The following is a 13,527-nucleotide window of genomic DNA, read 5'->3' as shown; positions in this document are numbered from 1 at the left end:
CCTTGGGCAGAATTCTCCCCCGTTCTCTTGTTAAGGATAATTATAATCGAGATAGAGGCACTAGGGACGCGAATCGCCGAAGCGCCAGAATCGCTGCCAGACAATTAGCTGATTAAGCCTGTTTCCCTTGGGAAATCTTAAGGAGTCACGCATCTGGACATAGTATGGGTTTCACTTCTTGTTCCCCAGGGAAAGTGTTCCTTGGCGGGAAAACAAGATCCTATATAGGTGTTTACCCGCAAGGAGATCCTTGCGGAGTCAATTCGTCAGCTTCAGGAGTGAGATCGTGTGTGGACTACGTTACTCCAGTTTCCTTGTTTCCAGGACCTTGCCACGGACCTTGTTCTAGTTCCAAGCCTGCCTTGTTCCCCGGACCTCGCCTCGGACCTTGTTCTTGCTTCTTGCTTCTTGTTGCCTCGTATCAAGCCTTGTTTTGCCAAGAATCTAGTTTGCTTCCAGCCTTGTTGCCAAGTTCTATGGACTAAAGGACCTTGTCATTTCCCCACACTTTGCTTGGCAAAGTGTGTGTTTCGGTTATTGGATTATAACTTTGGACCTTAATATCCCATATTGGACATTGATTTCCTGGACTATATTTGACCTTTCCTGAAAGGTCTACTTCTGAACCTTATTCTTCACTTGTTTTTATTGACTTTATATATTTCCTTAATAAAGATATTAGATAGAATCTGGTCTCTGCGCATGGTTATTGGTGCTCTGCAGCCTGGGTCCTGACAACCGCGAGGCAAACTAGGCAGTTGCCTGTGGTGCCATCTTCCAGGGGGCGCCATTGAGGCAACTCCTGCCTCCACCACCGCGCCTGCTTTTGCAAGGAAGGAGGTCGCCACTTTGGGGAGCTGTCACGACCCAGGCTACAGAGCACCAATAACCATACGCAGAAGCCAGAATCTATCTAATATCTTTATTAAGGAAATATATAAAGTTAGTAAAAGCAAATGTAAAAGATAGTCCAGAAGCAGACCTTTCAGGAAAGGTCAAAATTAGTCCAAGGAATTAATGTCCAATATGAAGTATTAAGGTCCAAAGTTGTAATCCAATAACCGAAACACTCACTTTGCCAAGCAAAGTGAGGGGAGATGACAAGGTCCTTTAGTCCATAAAACTTGAACGTGGCTAGGAAATAACTTGATACTTGAAACAAGGCTTGAACGTGGAACAAGGTAACTAAGAACAAGAACAAGGTCCGTGGAATAACTTGGTAAAATCCGTGAAACAAGGCAAGGATTGGTCCTGGGAAACAAGGCAAGGTCCGCAGGTAAACAAGGCTGGGAAGCAAGGCGAAGGCTGGATAGCAAGGCAAGGCTTGAGCAAGAGCGAGGCTTGAATCGGAGCGCGCTGTCCAGACACAACTCGCTCCGTCGGCTGACGAATTGACTCCGCGAAGTTGCTACGCGGGCAAAACACCTATAAAGAGTCCAACTTTCTCACCAAAGCGGTTCTCTGGGAATCAGAAACGAAAGCTAAACTCTGAGACCAGATGTTAAACTCCTTAAAGATTCTCACGAGAACCAATGTTAATTGGCAACATTCTTAGCTGCTATCCTCGCACTCCTGCGCGAAGCTGAATCCAAACTTCTCTGTTGTTTACAAAACTCCCGGCGCAAGAACACGGGAGAAGTAGGCTCTGGGGTTGTTTGACATACTTCTGGGGCACAACTTTCTTGCAGGTGCAAGGTTTCCAGATCTGCCTGGGAAGGATCTGGCTGAGAGGAATCCAGTTCAGACTGGGGAGGTAAAAAACCCAAGTTTTCATCTTCATCAGGGATTACAATGTCCTGAGCAGGACTACAAGGCCCATGGTTCATCACACTATCCCCCTCCTCAGGGCCCCTCCCAAACTGGGGTCCTCTCCCCGAGGCGCGAGGTCGCGGTTTGGTGGGATAGGTCAGATGGAAGCGACGGGTTAGATCAGGAGCATGGACTGTGGAGGCGTCTTCCCAAGAGCGTTCCTCAGGGCCAAAACCCACCCAGTCAATGAGATATTGTAGGCGGCGGCGATGAAAGCGAGAATCCAAAATGTCCTCAACCTCGAACTCCTCCTCCCCATTCATCAAAACAGGAGGGGGGGCCGGTTGGTCTGTATCAGGACGCACACCATCCGCCGGAAGGAGCAGGGAACGGTGAAACACTGGGTGAATGCGCATTGAACGCGGAAGTTGGAGTTTGAAAGTCACGGGGTTTAATTGCGCCACCACTGGATAGGGGCCAATGAAGCGGGCATCTAACTTCCGGCATGGGCGGTGGGAGGGCAGAAAGCGAGTGGACAGAAAAACCCGATCTCCTACCTTGATTTCGGGGCCCGGCTGGCGGTGTTTGTCAGCGTGGCGTTTATAGTCCTCCTTGGCTTGGTCCAGTTGCTGGAGCAAAAGTTGTTGCACCGCTGTGAGTTCCTGCAGCCAATCCTCTGCTGCGGGAACTTCTGAAGTTTCAATGACAGGGGGAAAGAAACGTGGATGAAAGCCGTAGTTTGCAAAGAACGGCGTTTCTTTTGTAGAAGCTTGAACTCCATTATTGTAGGCAAACTCAGACAGTGGTAACAGAGAAGCCCAATTGTCCTGTTGGTAGTTTACATAACAGCGAAGATACTGCTCCAAAGTGGCATTGGTGCGCTCCGTTTGCCCATCTGTTTGGGGATGATGAGCTGAAGATAAGCGAGAGTCTATGCCCAGTAGTTTTTGTAGTGCCTTCCAAAAACGAGAGGTGAATTGAGATCCACGGTCTGTGACTAAACTCTTGGGCAATCCATGTAGTCTGAAAACATGCTGAAGAAATAGATCCGCAGTTTCTTTGGCCGTGGGGAGGCCTTCGCAGGGAATGAAATGGGCTAACTTGGTGAAAAGGTCCACCACCACTAAGATCGTGGTGAATCCACAGGAAGGTGGTAGGTCAGTGATGAAATCCGCGGAAATTATTTCCCATGGGCGAGATGGGGTAGGAAGGGGGTGTAAAAGCCCTGAGGGCTTTTCCCTTCGTATCTTGGAGCGCTGGCATACTGGGCAGGTGTTGACATATTTTTCTACATCCTTGCGGATCTTGGGCCACCAAAAATCCCTTAGGATCAAATGCATAGTTTTAAATAGTCCGAAGTGTCCTGCTGGTTTGCAGTCATGACACAGACGAAGCGCTTTTTCCCTGCCCGGTCCGGGTGGAATATAAACATGATTTCTATAGCAGAGCAGCCCATCCTTAAGCGAAAAGGGAAAATGCAGACCTTGGCGAAGTTGGTCCTGCGCCCAGGCATCTGCTTGCTGACTAGCCCTGATTTCTTGAGCACAGATGGGTCCTGGAGTAGGGGAAGTTGAACCAATGGGAATGGATTTGGTGTTCCCCACCGTGAGCGTGGCAAAGTTCTCGGGTTGTAGCAGTTGGGATTCAAAGGTCTCCTTGCGTCCTGCAGCGTATTCCGGTTTACGTGACAGGGCGTCTGCTTGCTTGGTTTGGGCTGGGGTCACATAATGGATCTGGAAGTTGAAACGTTCAAAGAATAAAGCCCAACGTTGCTGCCTTTGATTTAGTTTGCGGGCAGTTCTTAGGTGTTCTAGATTACGATGATCAGTGTGGACTTCAATGGGAAATTTGGCCCCTTCTAGCCAATGTCTCCAAGTTTCAAAAGCTGCCTTTATGGCCAGTAATTCTTTTTCCCAAATGGTATAATTTTTCTCTGGTGTGGTTAGTTGACGGGAGTAAAAGGCACAGGGATGAAGGTGGTCTCCCACCGGTTGTAAGAGTACAGCCCCAATTGCCACATCCGAGGCGTCCGCTTGCACAACAAAAGGGGTTCCAGGATCTGGGTGCTGTAGAATTGGCTGGGACGTGAATAATTTCTTTAGTTGCTGGAACCCTTTCTCTGCTTGATCAGTCCAGCGGAAGGGCTGTTTTCCACGGATGCAGCTAGTGATTGGGTCAGACCAGTGGGCAAAATCTGGAATGAACTTGCGGTAATAGTTCGCGAACCCCAAGAAACGCTGCACCTCTTTCTTGTTAGTTGGCGCCCGCCATTCCAATACTGCTGAAACCTTGGCTGGATCCATGGAGAGCCCTAAAGGCGAGATGCGGTAACCAAGGAAATCTACCTCTTGTAGATCAAAGGCGCATTTTTCCAGTTTGGCATAAAGTCCATGTTCCCGCAATCGTTGTAACACCATTTTGACGTGGTTCTCATGTTCTGATTGTGATCTAGAAAACACCAAAAAATCGTCCAGGTAGATTATCAAGAACCTGTCCAGATAGTCCTGAAAAATGTCATTGACAAAATGCTGGAACGTTGCGGGGGCTCCGCATAAACCGAAATTCATAACTCGGGACTCGAATAATCCGAATTTGGTCTGGAAGGCGGTCTTCCACTCGTCCCCTTCCCTGATGCGAACTAAGTTGTAAGCCCCCCGAAGATCCAGCTTGGTGTAAACCTTGGCTCCTCGAAGCCGATCCAGTAGATCCGAGATTAAGGGCAGGGGATAGCTGTTCCGCTTGGTGATATTGTTCAATGCTCTGTAGTCCACCACCAAGCGTAGTTCCCCTGACTTCTTCTTCACAAACATCACTGGAGAGGCGGCTGGGGATTGAGAGGGTCTGATGAATCCCTTGCGAAGGTTTGTCTCTAGGAATTCCCTGAGAGCTTCTTGCTCTGGTTCAGTCAGGGAGTAGAGATGCCCTCGCGGGATCGGGGCCCCCTCCACCAAGTCAATGGCACAGTCATAAGGTCTATGTGGGGGTAATTTCTCGGCTTCTTTCTCATTGAATACATCCCAATACTCGGAGTACTTCTTTGGCAAGGTGATGATGGGCTCGGTGTCTGTGGCATGGCATACCTTGGCTACGAGGCAATGGTTTTGGCAGTACGGTGAAGCAAACTGCAGTTCTCTGTTGGACCAGGAGATGTTAGGGTCGTGGAGAGTCAGCCATGGAATTCCCAAAATCACAGGGAAATGGGGAACCTCGGTAACAAAGAAGGAAATCTCTTCCATATGTTCTCTTATCCACATCCTGGTGGGTTCCGACCATTGACTTACGGGGCCCGTCTTGAGGGGGCGGCCGTCTATGGCTTGCACCACACGGGCATTCTTGAAATCATGATATTGTAATCCCAGAGAGTCGGCATACTCTCTATCAATGAAATTGTTGGTAGCTCCAGAGTCTATCATGGCGTGGATCATGACGGGTCCCCTTTTTGCTGACCATAATGTGACCACGAGAAGGAACAGGACCCCGGTTGGCGGCTCTTGAATGGATTTTTTGACCGGGTTGGCGAGCCTCTCTACACCCGGTCGTTGGCTTCCCCCGCCGGCTGTGTGCCAGTCGGCTCAGACGCCTTCGTCTCCGTGGAGGACGCCGCTGCAAGACGGGCGGCAGGCTTCCCTTTGGCTGGGCACTCTCTGGCGAAGTGGCCCCCGTTCCCGCAGTACCAACAGAGGTTTAAGCGTTGACGACGGGCCTTCTCGGCGGCATCTAGTCTGGGACGCACATTGCCCAACTGCATCGGCACCTCCTCGCCTCCTCTGGGGTATGGGGTTGGCGGTGGGGGTCTCCACACTGGACGTGGCTGAACGCTGGCGGGAGCGGGGGGTTTTGCCCCGGCTCTACCGCCCTGGCCTCGAACCCACTGTTTCCTGTTGGCAATCATGACTTCAGCCCGTAAACATTGATCAATGAGTGCCTCGAGGGTCTGGGGAGGATCCACCTTGGAGATTTCTTCCAGCATTTCAATGTTGAGACCCTCCCGGAATTGTCCTCTGAGGGCTACATCGTTCCAGCCGGTGTTGTGGGCCAGCACTCGGAACTCGGCTATATACTGAGACATAGGTCTGTCTCCTTGGAAAAGGCGACGGAGTTTGTGGCCGGCTGCCTCCAAATTGTCCTCGATTCCCCAAGTCTCCTTGAGGTGGTCCAAGAAATGTTGCGCTGATCTTAGGTGTGGAGAGGCTTGGTCGAACAGTGCCGTCGCCCAGTTGGCCGCTGGCCCGTCTAGAAGACTGTAAACCCATGCCACTTTGATGTCTTCTTGGGGAAACTCGGCATCACGGGCCTCTAGATAAGCTTGACATTGGCGACGGAAAACATGAACCTTGGAAGCTTCTCCAGTAAACTTGGTAGGCAACGCCATGGCCGGGAGGCGGATTCCGCGCTCCCGCAAGCCCTTTATTTCTCCATCCTGGGCGTTGAGTCTGTCGCGGATGCGATCCACTTCGTCCTTGCTGATGGTGTAGCTCAGTGGCTGCCCACCGGGTACGGTTCCGGTAGACATTCTGGCCGAGGTTAATTGGTGCTTAGGGTGGCGGAGTCAAACTGTCACGACCCAGGCTACAGAGCACCAATAACCATACGCAGAAGCCAGAATCTATCTAATATCTTTATTAAGGAAATATATAAAGTTAGTAAAAGCAAATGTAAAAGATAGTCCAGAAGCAGACCTTTCAGGAAAGGTCAAAATTAGTCCAAGGAATTAATGTCCAATATGAAGTATTAAGGTCCAAAGTTGTAATCCAATAACCGAAACACTCACTTTGCCAAGCAAAGTGAGGGGAGATGACAAGGTCCTTTAGTCCATAAAACTTGAACGTGGCTAGGAAATAACTTGATACTTGAAACAAGGCTTGAACGTGGAACAAGGTAACTAAGAACAAGAACAAGGTCCGTGGAATAACTTGGTAAAATCCGTGAAACAAGGCAAGGATTGGTCCTGGGAAACAAGGCAAGGTCCGCAGGTAAACAAGGCTGGGAAGCAAGGCGAAGGCTGGATAGCAAGGCAAGGCTTGAGCAAGAGCGAGGCTTGAATCGGAGCGCGCTGTCCAGACACAACTCGCTCCGTCGGCTGACGAATTGACTCCGCGAAGTTGCTACGCGGGCAAAACACCTATAAAGAGTCCAACTTTCTCACCAAAGCGGTTCTCTGGGAATCAGAAACGAAAGCTAAACTCTGAGACCAGATGTTAAACTCCTTAAAGATTCTCACGAGAACCAATGTTAATTGGCAACATTCTTAGCTGCTATCCTCGCACTCCTGCGCGAAGCTGAATCCAAACTTCTCTGTTGTTTACAAAACTCCCGGCGCAAGAACACGGGAGAAGTAGGCTCTGGGGTTGTTTGACATACTTCTGGGGCACAACTTTCTTGCAGGTGCAAGGTTTCCAGATCTGCCTGGGAAGGATCTGGCTGAGAGGAATCCAGTTCAGACTGGGGAGGTAAAAAACCCAAGTTTTCATCTTCATCAGGGATTACAATGTCCTGAGCAGGACTACAAGGCCCATGGTTCATCACAGGAGCAGAGAAACGCCGCTTCTCTGCTCCCCAAAGCGCCGAACCTCTTCCTTCTTGCCTCTTCCTCAAGGCCAGGTCTCCGGGCTGCCTGGCCATGTTCCAGAAGCATTCTCTCCTGACGTTTCACCCACATCTATGGCAGACATCCTCAGAGGTTCTGAGGTCTGTTGGAAGCTAGGTAAGTGGGGTTTATGTATCTGTGGAAAGTCCCGGTTGGGAGAAAGATCTCTTGTCTGTTTGAGGCTAGTGTGAATGTTGCAATTGTATAAGAACATTACAAGACCAATGGCAAAAAGAGGGGGTACTTACAAGACAAATAATAAAGAACTTAAAAAGAGAGGCCACAAAAATTTAAATCGAGAAGTACAAAGAAATGGAAAGGAAATTCATATGGAAATGGTACCGCACCCCAGCACAATTAGCAAATATGATCAGGGATAAAAATTCAACAGGTTGGGATTGTGGAGTAGGCAAGGGATAGTATGCCCACATGTGGTGGGAATGTCCAAGGGCAAAAACATTTTGGGGAAAAATAATGGGGGAAATAGAGGAATTATTTAGAATTTCACTCCAAGTAAACATGGAATTAATGTTGATGGGGATATTAGGGAACAATAAGATTACGGTAAAATATCAAGATCTATTCAAAGCTATGATTCTTGCAGGGAAAGCAGTAATAGCTTGGGGCTGGAGAGACAAAAAAAGTGGAATCTGGTGAATTGGAATAATTATTTGTTTGATCAGGTCCAATCAGAAATTATTGCAAATGTAACCTCTGAGGATAAGAAGGAAGATGAAATGAGGATAATTAAAGAGAAATTGACAATATATTTGGATTGGATAAAAAGAGGCGAAGCCAATGTAACTATTGTACAGAAACGGGAAAAGTTGTGCTCATGGATGGAGTTAAATTTCTAATGGAATTGTGGTATGGGGTAGGGGAGGGGGAAAGGGAAAAAAGAATGAATAGAATGATGATATATTAGATATGTGAGTAGACAATATAGAAGGGAAGAGGATGGAGAAATGTGATAAGAGATAAATGATGTGTACGTATGAATGTTTGTATTAAATGTGCAATATACTCACAACATGAAATATAAGATTATATATATATATATATATATATATATATATATATATATATATATAAAATATTATATATATTTTATATATATTTTAAAAAAGTAATTTGCCAGCTTGATTAGCATTTAATGGCCTTGCAGATTCAAAGCCTGGCTGCTTCCTCCTTGGGGGCATCCTTGGTTGGGAGGTGTTAGCTGGCCCTCATTGTTTCCTGTCTGGATTTCCCCTGTTTTCAGAGTGTTGTTCTTTATTTAGGCTTTTCCTTAATCCCTCCTTATTATCCAACATTTTCGCTTATCCAACGCTTTTATTTTTCAGTGATTGGTTTGGGGGGGGGCGTCAAAATTCTGTTCGCCTACACTTGAAAATTACCTTGGGCTGGCCCTGCGGGCAGCGGGACCCTTCTGGCAGAGTGGCCCCCAGGGAAGCTGGCCAGCACGGTCCGGCCGTAGAGGTCTTGCGGAAGGCGGAAGTTGCCGTGGAGGGGGTGGTCTCCGTCACCCCGAAGCGTGTCTTCCAAAACCGTGATCTGGGGGAAGAGGGGCACCAGAGGTCATCCGGAGGGGCTTCAAGGGGAGGGCAGGCCAGACCAGGCCAGGGGCCCCTATCTCTCCCCCCCCCCGAGACCTGCTGTGGGGAGAGGCGGAGGGTCTGGTTGAAGATGGTCCAGTTGACGGTCTGGAAGCAGGGCGGGGTGGTCAGCGAGCCGTTGTAGCGGAAGTAGCGCCCCAGGTCCGGGGGCAGCAGCTGGGCCACGTCGAAGCCCCCCACCAGTGTCTCCTGCCCTGGAAAGGAAAAGGGGTTTTTTGGGGGGAAAGACCCTGAGAAAAGGAAGCCAACAGCACTTCCCGCAAGAGGGGCTGAGGGGACGCTCAAGAGGTATCCCGTTGCCTTGTGTTCAGACTCTTGGTGGGGCCCAAAGGCTGGGAAATCCCCCCAAGAATCCAAACCCAAAGCAAAATGCAACTGCAGCCTCCCATGTGCAACCAGTTGGCAACTCCTATTGGGTAAACACAGATGTCTATTCTAAACAATGTAATGAGCTATATAAAACACAATAATGGTTCAAAACATAAGTAGTACACAATATGTATATTAGAGCATCATATACATATTACAATTACAGAATCAATGCTCAGTCCTATGGTATATAACCCAAGAGTATCTAACTCAGTATTATAAGATGATAGAAGTCTCTGCAGTCCTCAAAGGATTTGATTGGCTTAAAGGCAAACCGATTCAGAGTCTTTGCAGTTCTGGAAGGATTCCTCAGGACTCCACAGGTTTAGGATCAATAGTAAAGCCAAGGAGACAGAATCAATGCTGATGTAGATCCTGAGTAGCTGGTTCTTGGGTAGAGTAGGTGGTAATATATTCGTTCATGCCGTTTACAACTGGTTCCCGGGTTTTATCCCAGTTTCGGTAACCCTTCTTCTGGTAAGTGACAAATGTTTTATTATTTCTTTATTGATGGCTCTGCATCAGGTATTCTTAACGGAAATAAAAAATAAATGAAATTTATCTAATGTTGTGCTCTTTATAAGATATAAATCATAAATTATATAGACCTTGTGATTTATGATTTATATCTGGGATAAAACCCGGGAACCAGTTGTAAACGGCATGAATGAATATATTACTACCTACTCCATCCAATAACGAGTTACTCAGGATCTATTATTGTGTTTTATATAGCTCATTACATTAACTCCTATTGGGCCCAGTTACTGCAGTGCAATGGAGCCCCTGGTGGCGCAGTGGATTAAATCCTTGTGCCGGCAGGACTGCTGACCTGAAGGCTGGGTTGCTGACCTCAAGGTTGCCGGTTAGAATCCGGGGAGAGTGTGGATGAGCTTCTTCTCCTCATGCGGGGACATGAAAAAAGCCTCCCACAAAACATCCGGGCAATGTCCCCTGGGCAACGTCCTTGAAGACGGCCAATTCTCTCAGAGCAGAAGCGACTTGCAGTTTCTCAAGTCGCTACCGACACAAAAAAACTGCATTGCAAGGCAACACTGTGGACAAGTGCACAGAGAAGCGCAAGAGGTCGCATTAAGGCTGGTTTGCCCCCAAAATCCCTAGTATCCCTATTGCAATCAGACAGTAGAGATGAGGAGATCTAAAATACAACAGTGCAATCTGGAGAGTGCACTTCTGGGTGCAAGGGTGCCACATTGGACTGTTCTGCATCATACGTGACCAGAGCAAAGTAGAATAAACATGCATGTGTGCGCAATGAAACCTCTCTCCCTTTTCCTTTGCACTTCTCCAGATTTCCGTCCTTCGCTTTGGTGCCTCTCTGGGCCCTTCCACACTGACATATAATCCAGAATATCAAGGCAGATAATCCATATGATCTGCTTTGAACTGGATTATCTGAGTCTACATTGGGTTTGCTGTGAGTTTACCGGAATGTATGGCCATGTTCCAGAAGCATTCTCTCCTGACGTTTCGCCCACATTTCACAGGGAGATAGACAGAACATAATACAAAGAAAGTTATTACTATTATTGGGTTGCTGTGAGTTTTCCGGCCTGTCTGGTCATGTTCCAGAAGCATTCCCTCCTGACGTTTCACCCATATCTGTGGCAGGCATCCTCAGAGATTGTGTGATATATTGGACACTAGGCAAGGGAGGTTTAGAGGTCTGTTGCAAACGAGGCAAGCGGGGTTTATATATCTGCGGAAGAATGCCCAGGGTGGGAGAAAGAACTCTTGTCTGTTGGAGACAAGTAGGAATGTTCCAATTAATCCCCTGATTAGCATTGAAAAGCCTTGCAGCCTCAAGGCCTGGCTGATTCCTGCTTGGGGGAATCCTTTGTTGGGAGGTGTTAGCTGGCCCGGAAAACTCACAGCCACCCAGTGGTTCTGGCTATGAAAGCCTTTGACAGCACATTCAGTCTACACTGCTATGTGATCCAGTTCAAAACAGATAATCTGGATTTGATTTAGCTGTGTAGAAGGAGCCTGTTTCCAAACAATCCTCCCGCCCCTCTGCTCCGTGTCACGGTGATCTTCCTTTCACCTTTCACACGCATCTTCTCCTTCCCACACCTTCCCTTCCTCCTGCTTTCTTTCTTTAACTTGCTCGAAACTTCATTCTTACGAAATCTTTCCCAAGACACCCCTCGCCCCGCTCCAGGCCTCACCTTCCTCCTGGATGGCGCCCAGGTGCTCCAGGATGTGCTGGTAAGGGGCGTTCTCCTCGGAGCCCACCTGCGAAATCCCCCCCAAACAACAGAGTATATTTCAAAATACAAAAAGAACACTTAGCAGAGCAGCCATTGAGCTCACAGTGACTGAATACAATAGCCTGGCTGCAAAGGATTCTTGGGCTTAAGGAAGCGAGTCTGCAGAGTTCAATTTAAAAAGTTTCAAAAAGTTTGTTTTATTATTAAAACACTAGCTGTGCCCGGCCACGCGTTGCTGTGGTGTTGTCTGGTGGTGTTGGTGAGAAATTGTTGAGGTAGTGGTGGTATTGAATGTCTGTTGTATGGTTGTCTTTATGTTTAGTATGCTCACTGAAGTGGATTATATGGCAGTGTGGAGTCAAGATAATCCAGTTCAAAGCAGATAATATAAGATTCTAAATGGGTTATATAGCTGTGTGGAAGGGCCTTGAGTCTACACTGCCATATAATCCAGTTAAAATCTGATAATCTGTGGAAGAGGCCTAAGTGAAGCCTAACTCTGCCTGTCTCCTGGACTGAGTAGGTTGCTAGGAGACCAAGTGGGCGGAGCTTAGCCTTCAAACTGGCAGCAATTGGATAAAAACAATTATTCCTCTCCCTCTAATTAGGACTTTATTTTTCTTTTCTTTTTGTTGTATCAACCTAGAGCCATGAATGATGGGTTGTGTTGTCAAATTTCGAGGTTGGGGGGCCTGTAGTTTTGTTGTTTTGTCCGCTGCCCTGATGCCATCACTCTTTTATATATATAGATAAAAAAACCTACATTTCCTGATAGAAAAAGATTGGGTTTAAGGGTTGCTGTGAGTTTTCCAGGCTGTCTGGCCATGTTCCAGAAGCATTCTCTCCTGATGTTTCACCCACATCTATGGCAGGTATCCTCAGAGGTTGTGAGGTCTGTTGGAAACTAAGCAAGTGGGGTTTATATATCTGTAGAATAATGTCCAGGATGGGAGAAAGAACTCTTGTCTGGTATGAATGTTTCAACTGGCCACTTTGATTGGAATTGAATAGCCTTTTCTCTTCAAGGTCTGGCTGCTTCCTGCCTGGGGGAATCCTTTGTTGGGAAGTGTGAACTGGCCCTGATAGTTTCCTGTCTGGAGTTCCTCTGTATCTGAGTGCTGTTCTTTATTTACTGTCCTGATTTTAGAGGTTTTTAATACTGGGAGCCAGATTTTCTTAATGTTCATGGTTTCCTCCTTTCTCTTGAAATTGTTCACCTGCTTCTTGTGGATTTCAGTGGCTTCTCTTTGTAATCTGATATGGTGGTTGTGGGAGTGGTCCAGCATTTCTGTGTTCTCCGATAATATGTTGTGTCCAGGTTGGTCCATCAAGTGCTCTGCTCTGGATGATTTAGAATCATAGAATCATAGACTTCTCTGGTTGAGTGAGTCCTTGATTCGTGATTGGCGATGCTGCTGCATTTGGTGGGCCCTAGGGAGACTTGTCCACAGCTGCACGGTCTACAGTAGACTTCTTCAGAGTTGAGTTCTTTCTTCCACCCTGGACATTATTCCAGAGATATATAAACCCCACTTGCCTAGTTTCCAACAAACCTCACAACCTCTGAGGATGCCTGCCATAGATGTGGGTGAAACATCAGGAGAGAATGCTTCTGGAACGTGGCCAGACAGTCTGGAAAACTCACAGCAACTCAGTGATTCCGGCCATGAAAGCCTTCGACAACACTTTGGGTCTAGGCTTACTCTCTTCACTCCATGACATCTAAGTACAAACAAAAGGGAAAATCTCTAAAGACTACATTTTCCCACTGAGACACAAACGAGAGAGAGACTCGGATTGAAAAAATCAGAACGAAGGGGAGGTGAATGAATGGAAGGCAGACCAGGAGGTCTTAAAACAAAGGAAGATGCATCCTGAAGAAGTTGGATTCCTTGTCATCAATTAGGATGGGAGGAGAAAGGACGGAGAGGGAGAGAAACATATTCAGGAATGAGCGGGAAAGGAGGGATACCCT

The 13,527-nt window shown here is 47.5% G+C and overlaps 1 protein-coding gene across 1 annotated transcript in view; it reads right to left on the bottom strand.

Annotated features, from left to right (window-relative positions):
* ca9 (carbonic anhydrase 9) overlaps positions 1-13,527 on the bottom strand; it is a 57,374-nt gene that overhangs the window by 19,727 nt on the left and 24,120 nt on the right. Inside the window, exons 6-8 of the mRNA XM_062972655.1 lie at positions 11,511-11,577; positions 8,989-9,146; positions 8,734-8,890 (exon numbers count right to left, since the gene is read on the bottom strand). Of these exons, the coding sequence (XP_062828725.1) occupies positions 8,734-8,890; positions 8,989-9,146; positions 11,511-11,577 (382 nt within the window). The remainder of the gene's footprint in view (positions 1-8,733; positions 8,891-8,988; positions 9,147-11,510; positions 11,578-13,527) is intronic.

Source organism: Anolis carolinensis, chromosome 2, assembly GCF_035594765.1.
Source record: "Anolis carolinensis isolate JA03-04 chromosome 2, rAnoCar3.1.pri, whole genome shotgun sequence".
Classification (NCBI taxonomy): Eukaryota; Metazoa; Chordata; class Lepidosauria; order Squamata; family Dactyloidae; genus Anolis; species Anolis carolinensis.
Note: the sequence above shows the minus strand (reverse complement) of the source record. Positions and strands in the feature narration are given on the sequence as shown.